General features: G+C 40.9%; 1 protein-coding gene across 4 annotated transcripts in view; it reads right to left on the bottom strand.

Annotated features, from left to right (window-relative positions):
* The window catches only part of AFF1 (ALF transcription elongation factor 1), a 208351-nt gene that overhangs the window by 89163 nt on the left and 105356 nt on the right, over nucleotides 1-13832 (bottom strand). For 3 of the 4 annotated variants that reach the window (XM_066279736.1, XM_066279735.1, XM_066279737.1), the window contains 2 exons: nucleotides 11578-11698; nucleotides 9939-10859 (listed from right to left, as the gene is read on the bottom strand). In XM_066279736.1, the coding sequence (XP_066135833.1) occupies nucleotides 9939-10859; nucleotides 11578-11698 (1042 nt within the window). The remainder of the gene's footprint in view (nucleotides 1-9938; nucleotides 10860-11577; nucleotides 11699-13832) is intronic. The other variant, XM_066279738.1, reaches the window with a different exon arrangement.

The following is a 13832-nucleotide window of genomic DNA, read 5'->3' on the forward strand; positions in this document are numbered from 1 at the left end:
TCAATTCTAAAAAAATTGACAGCATCCTCTTAAAAGGTAACATAATGTAGATGTCAGACTTAAGGGTGGGACTAGAGCCAGAATACCTGGATCTGGATTTATCCAATATTTAATTAAGGGCTCAGTAAGCTTGGACAAATGAATCTCTCTGTACCTCTGTAAGACTCTCAATTAAATAGCAATAATAATAGTGCCTATCACATGGGAGGGTTGAGGATTTCTGAATTAATACACGTAAAGCACATGGAACAGTTCCCACCATAAGTGAACAAGAGAACAGTGTGAGCTCTCTACAATCAATAGTTCCATACTGATTATACTTTATTTTTTACACTACATACTAAATTTAGTGTGCAAGTGTTTTTCTCTCATTCACTCTTTCACTGACTGAAAAGGCAGAAACCCAGAATGTAAAAAATGTGAATTTCTCTATGACCAAATTGTTCCTGACAGGAAAGAGTATTCTAAATTTTGTAAGAATTTCCAGATTGTTTAATAATAGGCAAAAGAATTTTCACCAGTTAACATGTTCTCAAGCATAAAAAATGTTGGAAGAAATTTTAAATTACAGCACAAAATTCTGTAAAAACAAAACAAAACTGTTTATCCCTAAAATGCAATAGCATATATTTGCTTTAGGGTGAAGTACTATATTTAAAAAACTGATCAGTAAGAAAAAGGAGAATCTATAAAGCATGAGTTTCTAAGAATGACTGCAAGAAATCAGAACCCAGAATGCTTTCCTTTCTTAACTCATGCTTCAAATTCTTGCCTATGTGAATTATCAGAGTTCTATTATTTGTAAATCAAAACAACAGCAAAACCCTAAGGTGATTAATCTAAGGGACACAGCTAGAAATAGGACCTCTAATTACTTAAATAGGGAGGCCCCTAGATTAAAACATTAAACCTCAAAACCCTTCAACCAAAGGATTAAAGAGATTAGCATGGGCTTGACAAATTACCACAGGGTTAGGGGGGAAAAATGTGGAGAGAAAGTAGGTCAAGCTTTAGCAGGGAATTACATACAAGTTCAAGAGAAAAACTAATGGTGTATGTGCACCCTGAATCTCTGTGAGGGGGAAAAAATGCCAACCTACCAATTTCAACAATTAAAGAAAGGAACAACATCAACATAAAAATAGCTACTTATAAAGTTCTTGGAAAATATGAACATGCAGCAAAGTTAACCTTGGAACTAATTATTTTCAAATAGACGCTGGCAATGGAAAAAAAGCGATATAAGGCCAAAAAATAAACTTGTTATGATAACATGAACCAGGATCCTCTCTTAAAAGGAATTCTGCTTAAAAGTCTCACAAGCATTGGTCACCCCCTACCAAACCAGCCAAAATCACAGCCACTAACTCAAGTCATCAACAGGACTCCCATTGGAATATCTGGTTTTCTGTCCCTGAAGATTATCAGTTGGCTCAAAATAAAAAACAATCTAGAGAAGAGCTAAAATGACTCCTGGCTCCACGAGAGCCTGGGAGAGCAGTGCCTGGGAAGACTCTGAAGAGCCGAGTGTCTGTGTCTTGGCAAAGGCACAACGTGAGACCCAGGGGGGATCCAATAACCCTCCACAAACATCTCAAGTGGGAAAACAACAAGGAGGAACAGGAATTTCTGATCCTGGTACCAAGTGTACTTCTGGCATTTTGAGAAGGAATAGCAAGTAAAACATTCAAAGAAAACAACTCTACTATCACCCAGAAAAATTTTCACGGTTCAGCTGTTGGCTTTCTTATTGGGCTTCTATAAGCAATTCTATTCTTTGCACTAACTCCTTTCTAGCAGTTTCAGAGCTTCTAAAAATTAGTTTGACTATGTTATTTAAAATGTGTCCTTCAGAGTTTAAAGTATTTCTTCAAACTCAAATATCTGCCAGGATGAGGAAATTAAAGGTGGCAGTTTCTACTCAGCTATAGCTCGTGAAACTTAGTATTAGAATTCTCAGCAAAATTCTCGAGTTTGTAAATATTCGCTAGAGGGGGGTGGGGACAGGGAGACCAAACTCTATATGCAAAACAAAAAGTCTACAGGCCCAGCCTAGCCCTCAGGCTGTTTGCAGCTTCTGTTGGTAAAACTTGCCACTTGCTACTACTTTTTAAACTCTATTATCTATTTTGGGGTCTCAAATTTAGCCAGCCTCTAAGAAGATACAGGTTACTTATTATTCATTATTTCTCACAGACTGGAAGTATTCTGATCCAGACACACAAGTCATCAGGTAACTGTGTACACACACAGCCTTTCTGCTTTGCTATCATTTTTCTAACATAACACTCCTAAGTCATGTAGGCCTGCTGAAATTAACTGAGACCGGTCATGGAATCTAAATTAAATTTACTATAAAAGTTACTATAATAAAAAGTTTTAGGAAACCTGGGTAAGGTTACACCACAATCTTAGTTTCCCCATGACCATAAAGATATTGGGAACACAAGAAAGGAAAACATAAACTGTGGGGGAAGAGAAGAGTAGTGTCTGGGTCCTCGTCCCTGTTTCCTCCCAAAAGCTACATCCTGTCCTGCTCCAGAGAAAAGCCCCATGATTCAGTGTAATCCTTTGCCTGAGGCCCACTTGGAACACCTACCCGGGCCATTCTCTCACTCCCTGTGACCTGTTATTAGCTCTTCTGGAACGGATTCCATTTCCTGGCTCTAGAACAAAGCTCATGAGAATCAGACACAGATTATTGAGCCTACCTGTAAACCTGCCGAATCAATCTCCTGGGGAATTATTAATTTTTAGCAATTTATATGTGTGTGTGACAAAGACAGTGAGAGGAAGAGATAAGGACAGACAGGCAGGAAGGGAGAAAGATGAGAAGCATCAATTTTTCGTTGTGGCATTTAGTTGTTCATTGATTGCTTTCTCACATGTGCCTTGACCGGGGGATACAGCAGACCAAGTGATCCCTTGCTCAAGCCAACAATCTTTGGGCTCAAGCCAGTGACCATGGGGACATGTCTATACCACGCTCAAGCCAGCTATCTCAGGGTTTCGAAAGTGGGTCCTCTGTGTCCCAGTCCGACCCTCTGTCCACTGCGCCAGCGCCTGGTCAGGCAGCAATTTGTATTTTTAACAGGCTTCCCTCAGGTGACTATGATGTGCTGTCAAGTTCCAAAATGAACACAAAATTTCCCTTTGATCTACAGTACTGGGCTCACAACCCGAAAGGACTTGTTGTAATGGTCTCTGTACATCATGTGGCATGAGCCATTGGTATATACTGTTCCCTTGGTTTGTAACACTGGTGCTACTTAACCCCCAACATACCTGCTATGCTAGGACAGCAATGTTTATGTGCTCCCGAAATTCACGTTGCAATCCTAAACTGCAAAAATAATAACAGTAAGAGGCAGGGCTCTGAAGTAATAAGTTTAGAGTCCTCATTATATATAAGGGATTACTGCCTTATAAAATTAATCCCAAAGAGATCCCTATCCCTTCCACCATGTGAAGACACAATGAGAAGACACCAGCTTAAAAAAACTAAAAAAGAGGGTCCCTCAAGAGAACATGACCATTCTGGTACCTTGGTCTTGGACTTCCAGCCTCCAGGACTGTGAGAAGTACACTTCCATTTTTTACAAGCACCCTAGTCTGTGGCAATCTGTTATAGCAGCCTGGGCGGACTAAGACAGCCCTCACTTCAGCCACTTCTATTCGTCCAGGTCTTCCTCAAACAGAACTTCCTCGGGGAATTCTCTGAGCTCCCTCATTTGAAGTCACAGCCCTCTTTTTATCGATCTGATAAAGTATGTCAATTCCTTTACAGCACCTGTAAAAGTTCTCACACATAGATCTGAGTGGTTATTTGAATAACGTCAGTTTCTAACTAGATATTTAAGGTCCAGCAGGACTGGAACCACCTGGCTTTGCTCACCACTGTGAATCCTTCACCAGCACTAGGCCTGGCAAACAGGCAGTGATTGAGATATAGGAGTTACAAGTTGCTGAGCTGACGATGTAGATAGAGGACAGCGCACTTCTTGTCTTTTGAGTGGTGCACCACCAGCAGGATACACACCACTGACAGACTGGAAGTTATCTACCTGCAAGCTTAGATTATTTCATAAGAAAGTTCCTCTTTCAAGGTCTAAGATAATATGAGAGCTAAATATGGAAGTAGGATAGGTTGTTTGCAGGTATGAATGCAAATGAATCACTACCACAGTTTCCCACTGTGCATTACTTATTACTTCACACTGTTAGGCTGGTGGTTTATTGAAAACAGTAGGCTCAGCTTAAGAGTTGCCATGAGTTAAAGCAGTCCAACAATGAATTCACAGCTGCGGGTGACACCTCAGCCTTGGAAATCAGGTGGAAGCATTTAGAAAAAGCTCCTAAATGATGTCCTGAAAGGCCACAAAGAGCAATGCTTTGTGGAAATCAGACACCTCTAGATTCAAAGCCTAATTTATCTGGAGCAGAATGGAGTAGGACCATATAAGGAGACAGAAGTAATGGCAAATTGATAGTATTCTGCTAGCTTCCAGTGAGTTACCTGGGATGTAAATTAAGGTAATTGTACCATTTCTATGTATACTTCAAACCCGAAGTAAAAAAATAGAAACCTGTAATTTCCACTAATGTATGAACTCTCAGGTTTCCCAGATGATCTCCAGTTTTTGCTTCTGAAGACCTAACAGGTCCTCATTTCTTTGCATGTGTAACACCTGGTCAGGAAGGATCTAATTCAGCCTTCTCAGGTACACGTGCCTAGTCCCACAGCCTTAAATACCTAATACATGCGCATTCCAAATTTATTACCTCCAGTCTGATCATTTTCTCTAAGCTGGTCTACTACCTACGACTGCCAACTGTCAAGTCTTACCTTGATATATACAAGGGGTCCTCGGATTACGACAATCTTGACATATGATGCTTCGAGTTTATGATGCTCACTTCCATTAAAATTTTTAAAAATCAAGACATGAGTGTTTCAGGTTTTGTTGTTAGTGCTGTACTTACGGACTATGTGGGCAAACTAGTTTGCGCACGGCAGAAGAATGCACAGTACAGTGTATCTATGTCCTTTTCCTTCTTCTGTGGCTTAGTTGTGTTTTTATGTTTTAGATTATGATTTTACAACTGTGTTAGGATAGGTAAGTGGCTACGGCTAGGGTGTGTTTCGACATACACCAAAATTCCAGGTATGTAACTGTCATAGGAACGAAACTGTGTTATAACACGAGGGTCCCCTGTAATGGCATCTCAAACTTAATACATGATGTATCCAGAGCTGTTGGTTTTCCCTCCAAATCTGTTCCACCCAAGTCAACTCCATCGCAAACAGCTAGTATCATCCCATAAACTACCTTTCAAATAAAAAAACCTACCAACCTCCACTGATGCCTTGCTGTCCCCTCACCTCAGGCCCATTACCATCTCAATCAATCACAAAGCCCTACCCAGTTCCCTGCTAAATATACCTGGAATTACCTCCATTCTAATTATGTACACTGCTACCATCCTAGCTCCCAGCCATCACATCGCCACCATGCCCCACCCCTAACTGCTTGCCCAGTTTCTACTCACCCTTGCCCCTCCACGTCATTTTCCACCAAGGAGCCAGAATGATCTTTTTCTTTTCTTTTTTTAAAAGATATTATTTATTGATTTTTACAGAGAGGAGGTGGCAGTGGGGTAGGGTGCCAGGGCAGAAGAGCAAGATGCATCAGTTCATAGTTGCTTCACCTTTAGTTGTTCTAAATACTTGATTGCTTGTTATATGTGCCTTGACCAAGCAAGCCCAGGGCTTCGAACTGGTGACCTCAGTGTTCCAGGCTGATATTCCGAACATTGTGCCACCACAGGTCAGGCCAGAATGATCTTTCTCAATAACGCTATCATTCCCCTGCTCAAAATCCTCTGATGGCCTTTAGTTATAGTTAACAACAAGCAAAAGTACAAAGACCATAAAACTGGGAGTTCTAGCTCTGGCTTTGCTATTAATTATAAATATTAGCAAAGTGAAGTGACTTCAACCTTCTAGGCCTTATTTGCAAAATGAAAGGGCTGTATGTCTAGCTTTAACATTCTAAATCCAGTATACAATTTTACATGCCTATCTTGGCTTATTCCATTTCTTCCTTTTAATAAAATGCTTATTTCATAAATTCTGCATGTAAGCAGTCCCTCCCTGTCCATGCTCATGAACACTCACTCACACAGGGACTCCGTTGTTTTCTCTCGCTCTTCTTTGTTACCTTTAGGCAGAAAAGAAAAATATAAAGGGCCTTCCACCTTCCACTTGGGCAGGCCCATCTCCCATGTGGAGCTAACTCTACAGCTGGAAGTTATCCACATGAGATTAGCGAGTACTGGCTGTGCCCTCAGATGGGTCATTTTAAGCTCCTATACATCTTCCAGTTGACGCAAAACTAAAACGGACACACCCAGAGCAAACTGAGTACAGATTCTTGCAGCGCAGGCCTCTATTTAGTCAGAATATTGACATTTTGACAATTTTTTTCCTATGGCATTTTAGGGAAGAGTAAGTTTTAAATGTGAAGAATGACTTATCCCAGAAAAGAACATCAATTTTTTGGAAGAAACAACTAAAATATACAAATCATGTATTTCCCACGAAGTGAAAGGACAGAAAGTAGTGTGAGGAATCCACACTTCTGTGGCTTGAGCATGAAGACACACCGAACAGGCCAGATGACTGTTCCATTTCAGTTCATATTTAAAAAGTATGGTTTCATGGAAGCAGAAGGGAAGGGAGAGCAGTGAAGCAAACCACAGAACCCTCACAACCAGAACACAGGGGAAAAGAGCCTCCTCTGACTTGCCTGAGGACAAATTAAGCAAATAGAGAAAAACCACTTAGCTGCCCCAGCCCCCACATCACAGCTCTTACCAACAGCCAACTTCCTCTTCTGCCTCTCATCTGGGTCCTTTGGCACCAACACCACAAACAGCTCAGGATATTGCTAATATTCTAGTTCTTTTTTTTTTTTAATTAATTTTATTTATTAATTCATTTTGAGAGGGGGGGGGGGAGAAAAAGAATGAGAGAAAGAAGTGGGGGAGAAGGAGCAGGAAGCATCAGCTCCCGTATGTGCCTTGACTGGGCAAGCCTATGGTTTCGAACCGGCAACCTCAGTGTTCCAGGTTGATGCTTTATCCACTGTGCCACCAGAGGTCAGGCTAATATTCTAGGTCTATATTCAAAGTTCACCTGCTTTGTGTTTAACTCCCTGCTTTTTGTCCCCCATCTCTATATTCTCCTTAGAGTCATCAGAATATTAACTTTGAGATTTTAAATTTCATCTACATTTTCTTAAAAACATAAAAATAGACCCATTTAACTGGGTGTGTAAACAGAAAATTAATGCTAAGTATGTAAGTACTACGTGAATGTGAGTCTTACTTAAAAGAGCTAAATCAGCTCTGGCCAGGTAGCTCAGTTGGTTAGAGCGTGGTCCTGATATGCCAAGGTTGTGGGTTCAATCCCCAGTCAGGGCACATACAAGATTCAGCCAGAGAATACACAGATAAGTGAAACAGCAAATCTCTCTCTCCTCCCCTACCCCCCAACCCCTACTCTTTCTTTCTTTAAAAAAAAAAAGAAATTAATTAAAAAATTATAAAAGAGCTAAACTCAAATTCAAAACATAACCAGGGAGTACCAATACCCCTATATCAAAGATTTAGTTCCCTTTTATTCCAAGCTCTTGGCTCCTAACTCTCCTCACCAAGGACATCTTGAGCCCTCCATCAACCTGACCCTTAGCTTCACCACTGCTCCCCAAACCAGCCCACGGGCTCCAAGGGGGCTGCCACCGCAGCTGCCACTAACATGAGAGCCCTGAGCAGAAACCAGAAAGAGCCACAGAATTAAAATGAAGGCTGACTGCAGACACAGGCCAAAGATGAAGTTTATATCTACTCAACTGTTGATAGCAGGTGCATTTGTGCCAGGAAATCCCCCTTCTCCAATCACTAAGCTTATGGAGGATTTTGTCCATTTCAAATCTCCACTCAGAAAATATGCAAGGGCTCTCTAACATAGTCCTATGTTTGAAATTATGTATTAAATAATACCTTGGAGAAATCTCAACTCAGCTTATCTTTTATTTTCACCAAGAAAGCAAAAAGTAAAATAGCATTCTCTTTCCTGAAAGGCTACCAGAAAGCCTACTGGCTGAACTTCCATAGGTTCACTGTCTTCAGGATGACACCTGACCCTTTCTCAAGCACCTAGTAGCAGATAGTTTGTACTCAGTTGTCCTCTATTCCTTTCATGTGTGCAAGCTGTCATTTATCCTGGGGCAGAACTTCTTTGGCATCCTGCTTTGTCTGCACTCAAGCATATGGTTGGGTATTTGGTGGGCAATGCAAACACTTGTAATTTTGTCTTTAAATTGTTTTCAAGCAATTTTCGGTATTTTAGTGTTGTTGGTTTTTTTTTGTTTTTGTTTTTGTTTTAAAGAATGAATGTTAAGTTGTCCCCTTATCTTTTTCTTTTCTTTTTTTTGAACTAGGAAAATAGAACAGATCCTATTTGACAAATAAAGCAAAGCCAATCCCATTAAGTTCTTTGCTGTCTTAGTTATAAGGCAGGCTGCCTGGCCCTCCTTTGGAGGAAGAAGATCTCACTTTATTCTTCCCACCTTCATTCTGCTCCCTCCCCCTAAATCCCACAGCTGTACAAAATGTTCAATAAATGGCTCGCTCATACTGCCAGCTTGGTCATTTCTACCACTTGCTTTACACACCCCTTTCTCATTTTTCCTTAGCCACCAAACAAGTCCCATTCTGAAGGCATCTGGAGACACTGCAGACGGAACCTAATCTCTTCTAAAACAAAAACGGACACCACCAAGGAACAGATTTTTCTCCTTGAAGATAAGGATTATCTTTCCAGCTAAGGATTCTGGAATCTGGTTTTTTGTTTTGTTTTATTTTTTTTAAGTTAAGGAATTTTACCTTCTAGTACACTATGTAAGATTGCTATCTAGGTGCACACAAGTCTTTGAACAATGGGTATGGTATGCACATTAGAATGTTTATACAATAGATGTAACAAAACCATAGACTAACTTAACAGACAAGCTTTAAAAATTCAACATTTTACTTTTACACTACTAACCTGAACTTTCGAGTCAATGGTATTTATTTAGAATTTCAGTGATATGATGTGTGCTGATTCACCTCATTTAAACACACTGCTGCACACATTATCAAAGGGGCAAAAAAAGGAACTTGTTCTTTGTTTCAAAAAGATATAGTATTATGGTTAATTGAAAAAGCCACAGTTGAAAAACATTCTGTATTTTATTTGTAACTCACTCTCATGTCACCACACCCCATTCTCCTTTCTTAGGTAGTAAGTATAAAATATATTAGAATAAAACCTTAGTTTCAAAGTTTTTTTTACAATTTACAAGGAATAATTTTTTAAAAATACTTTGCCTTCAACATTTTGACCCTATGTTTACTTTTTTAAAGATTTGGACCTCAAAGTAAACTAACTGGGGCTGAGGAACCAAAATAATCCTTTTCTTTACAAAAAATAGCCAGTGTTCCCCAAGGCAAATAAACAACAAACAAAATTTAAAAATGAGACAACTCAAAACATTCTTTGAAATTTTCTGATAGAAATGTCCTTGTTGTGGGTTGTACAGCTATACATACTTTTCAAAACACAGCAAACCATACTCTTATTACAATCTCTATATTTTACTAGATGTAAATTATGGCCCAATAAAAAAAAATTTTTTTAATCTCTCTGCAAACCACATTTCAATATCTTCCATCAGTATTCTGTCTCAGACCTGAGTTTTTTTGTAGGTCAACAACATCCTAAGGCCAAAAAAGAAATTCCTTACCCAAAAGTTACTGACATCCCTGCCCCCAACTCTCCAGAACATCCAGCTCTTCACACCAGAACTGCCCAGAGAGGAAATTCCACTCACCTCAACTGACTGAGATGGCATCTTCAGCTTGGTGAGCTTGGCCTTGGCAGGCACTTTTAAGTCTGTTTTTTCAAAGGTCTGCTGCCGGTAATCCTCCGGCCGTGGTTTCAGCTCTGGAGACTCGCTGGGAGCCTGATCTTGACCATCCATGGGCCGGACGTAAGCCGTGGGCTTCTGCTGCATTGCAATGCTTTTGGAGGGGAGGGGGGGAGGGGGGAAAGACTGAGAAGGTGGCTGGGGAGGGGCTACCCCCAGACTGGAGACTGCCACCAAACTGTCCTTCGGGGTCTCTTTCTCGCGGACCTTTACCGCCAGGTCCTTGGAAGATTTGGTGGCGCAGTAGCCTTTACTGTTGTTACTGCCGTGACCCTTGTTGCCTCCTTGTGTCCTGGGAAGAGTTGGCTGGCTGGAATGTACAGGTGACAAAGGGGGTACTGGGGGAGGTAGAGTGGAGAGTAAGGGAGAAAGCTCCCTCTCTGGGGCTGAGTCTGTCATCGAAGCACAGCGGTCTCCATCAGCTCTGCAGTCACCATTTTTGTGATGACTAGAGCTGTACCCCTCCTGACCAAGGCGATCTTGGGTCACGTGCTGGCTGCCCGGGCCTCCATAGCTTTTGACATGGAGACTTGGCATCGGTTCCATTCTCGGCTGTGCCGTCTTTGGATTGTGGCTAATGTTACCAACAGGAAGTGGTCCAGAGGCGGGAGTGCTAACAGGCTGGTGATGGACACTTGTGTTGAAGGAGTGGGGTGGAATGCTGCTCCCCTTCTCAGGAAACAGAGGGTATCTTGGCTTTCCCAGCCTGCTTTCAGAAGTGTCCAAGTGGTGAGTGTGGGACTTGGTACTAAGTAACTCCTTTACTTCTTCATAGTTTCCCAACATGTTCTGTATTCGACTGGATAGCTCATCACCTTTTTCTGTCTGGGAAAAACAAAAAACAAGACAGCAAAGTTAGATACTGAAAAACAGTCTCAGAAAAGCCAACACTCAATAAACCAAGTTACATATAACACAATAAAAAAAAAACACCTCGGTTTAACGTGTAACAGAATTTAACGTGAAATTTAAACTCAATTCCCTTGTTGAGAAGCCTGTTATGGACAAATATTACTATATACAGAACACTGACATTACAAAAGAAAACCACAAACTGGTAATTTTGACTAACAAGGTTCAGAGAATTTTCATATTTTGTTTTCAGAAACAAGCTCCAGGATAAGTTTCTTATTTCATAGTGTGGCCCTTGTTCAAACTCTCTTCCCCCCCCCTTTTTTTTTAAATAGAGAGACAGACAAACAGACAGACAGACAGGAAGGGGGAGAGATGAGAAGCATCAACTCATAGTTGCAGTGCCTTAGCTGTTCACTGATTGTTTTCTCACATGTGCCTTGACTGGAGGCTCCTGCTGAGCCAGTGACCCCTTGCTCAAGCCAGCGACCTTGGGGTCATGTCATGTCTATGATCCCATACTAAAGCAAGTGACCCTGTGCTTAAGCCGGCGACTTTGGAGTTCTGAACCTGGGTCTTCAGCATCCTAGACCTATGCTCTCTCCACTGTGCCACTGGTCAGGCTCAAACTTACTTTCATCACAGAGTTAAATATGATGATAAATCACACTTTCTAGTATACAATAAATACCTTGTAGGGCTCTCCAAAAAGGGGAATATTTTCAGGAAATGCCTCTTTCTCTTGGTGAGCTTCCTGGTTGCGTCTTTCCTTCTCTCTGATTCGAAGCAGGTTTCTGTCTTCATTGTACAAACTGTTTCAGATGTCACAAAAGAACAAAAGCAATACAAGTTATCAGCATTCCAGTTTTGCTGTGCATATGGACATGCTTGAGGCAGACGAGGACAGGTCAAGAAGAAGTGATGACAGGGAAAATGAATAAAGAAAGCATAAGTCTCTCAACTCACTCCCAGAATAAGGTTCAGTCAACAGGCTGTGACCCCCTAACCTCAGTTCTGTCTCCAGAAACCTAAGCACTCGCTCTGGGCTACTGCCTCTGTGGCTCAGGACTGCCTCCAAACCCAAGTCTTTTATAGGCAATGATGGAACAGAGACAAGATTAATGATATTTTTACTTTCAGCTTGCAAAATATGGAGTAGAGGTGGAAGCTTTCCATCTGAAAGAGTCAGCAGGATGTGAACTTTAAACAGGCTGTTTTCATGGATCAGTACTGTACATTCTGGAAGATTAAAATCAAAAGGCTTATTTCATAATTAAAAGATTACCAGGCACCCAAAACAGCATTTACTTTAGTTTCAGCCTATTCTACTGGGAGTGTCCTGGCATGCCAACTCAAGACGATCATTTTTATTTCTCATTTCAAATGCCAAGGAGGGGAAAATCCAATTTTAGATGTAAGCTCTAACTACTGAAAAATCTCAAAATCTGATCAGTCTATTTAAACTACCTAAAAATGTACCCTAAATCATGATTTCTGGAACCAAAAAGGTTAAAGTACATTCACTGAAAGAAGAGAGATGGAAACCAAATAACGCGCATCTAAACCAGAAGTGGGCCTGCCCCACATCAGCAACACAGCTGCCCCCGCCAACCTGCACGTGTGAGATAAAAGAATAAAAATAAGAACTATAAAAGACTTTTGTCTTCACAGACTTGCTTCTAGGTATCTTCTGAATCTTTCACCCCAACATTGCTTGAATATAAAAGTAGGAAAACTCAGTTGTCTTGACTGGATGCACCGTTGGAAATTCTACCCGTGACGTCAGACATCCTTCCAGCCTCTCTGCTCTCTCCTGTCTGCTCTTATTTCCTCTGACAAAAGCCTACTTACTGTCTCCCTGTCTCTCCCACAACTTGTCCCTCTAGCCTTCTCGTGGAAAGAAATCTGATCTATAACCCTGGTTCTCATGACACTATCCGTATTTTCAAATAACAAGCATTTGATGGCTCTTTACTGCTGCAGAATAAACCCTAAATCCATGCTTTGGCATTAAAATTCCCCCAAAATCTGGTCCACATTTACTCTAAAATTATCCACTGTCTCCCTGCAGGCCTGCCACATGCATTCCACTTGACAGCATTCCCCAAACATACCCTGTAAAGGTCAGCTCTAATCTCTACCCCAACACCCCCTTTTACTGAACGATCGCCAATTCTTCCAGGACCAATTTCCCTAGGAAGTATGATTCCCTTCTAAAACACCTCTCTACACATGCCAGTCACACCAGTCTATGCCCTGCTCCTCAGTGATATCCTAAACTTTGATGCTTTCATTCTAATCACACAAATTTTCTCTGCCTCTCTCTCAAATGAATACCTACATTCCCAATTTTCGGTTATCAGCCAATCTCTGGAGTAATTCCAATGTCACCCACTATAAAGTCTTCCTCAAATTCACTGAGGATATGCTGACTTAACATTTAGAGTGGTTCTCTCTCCTTCTCCCACTTCCCCTGTGAACTCCAGTTATAACAGAACTCACGTTTCTCCCTCCTTGTGCTAAAGCATGGTACTTTAAATAGACACTAAAATAGCCACTATGCTTACAGTATATTTTTATAAACTTACTTGTAATATTTTAAACTAACATATACTATATAAAAATATTTTTAAAAAATTACAACCATCTAGGCCTGACCTGTGGTAGTGCTGTGAATCAAGCGTTGACCTGGAATGCTAAGGTTGCTGGTTCAAAACCCTGGGCTTGCCTGATAAAGGCATATATGGGAACTGATGCTTCTTCTCCTCCCCCCACTTCTCTCTCTCTCTCTCTCTCTCTTTCATCTCTCTCTTCCTCTAAAATGAATAAATAAAAATAATTAAAAAAATTACAACCATCTAAATAATGATCTATTTCCATAGCTTTTCAATTTAAAGTTGAGGAGAGGCTAAGCTACCTGGTTGAATTTACTGGGGTATTGTAAAG

The sequence above is a fragment of the Saccopteryx bilineata genome, chromosome 5 (assembly GCF_036850765.1).
Source record: "Saccopteryx bilineata isolate mSacBil1 chromosome 5, mSacBil1_pri_phased_curated, whole genome shotgun sequence".
Lineage (NCBI taxonomy): Eukaryota > Metazoa > Chordata > Mammalia > Chiroptera > Emballonuridae > Saccopteryx > Saccopteryx bilineata.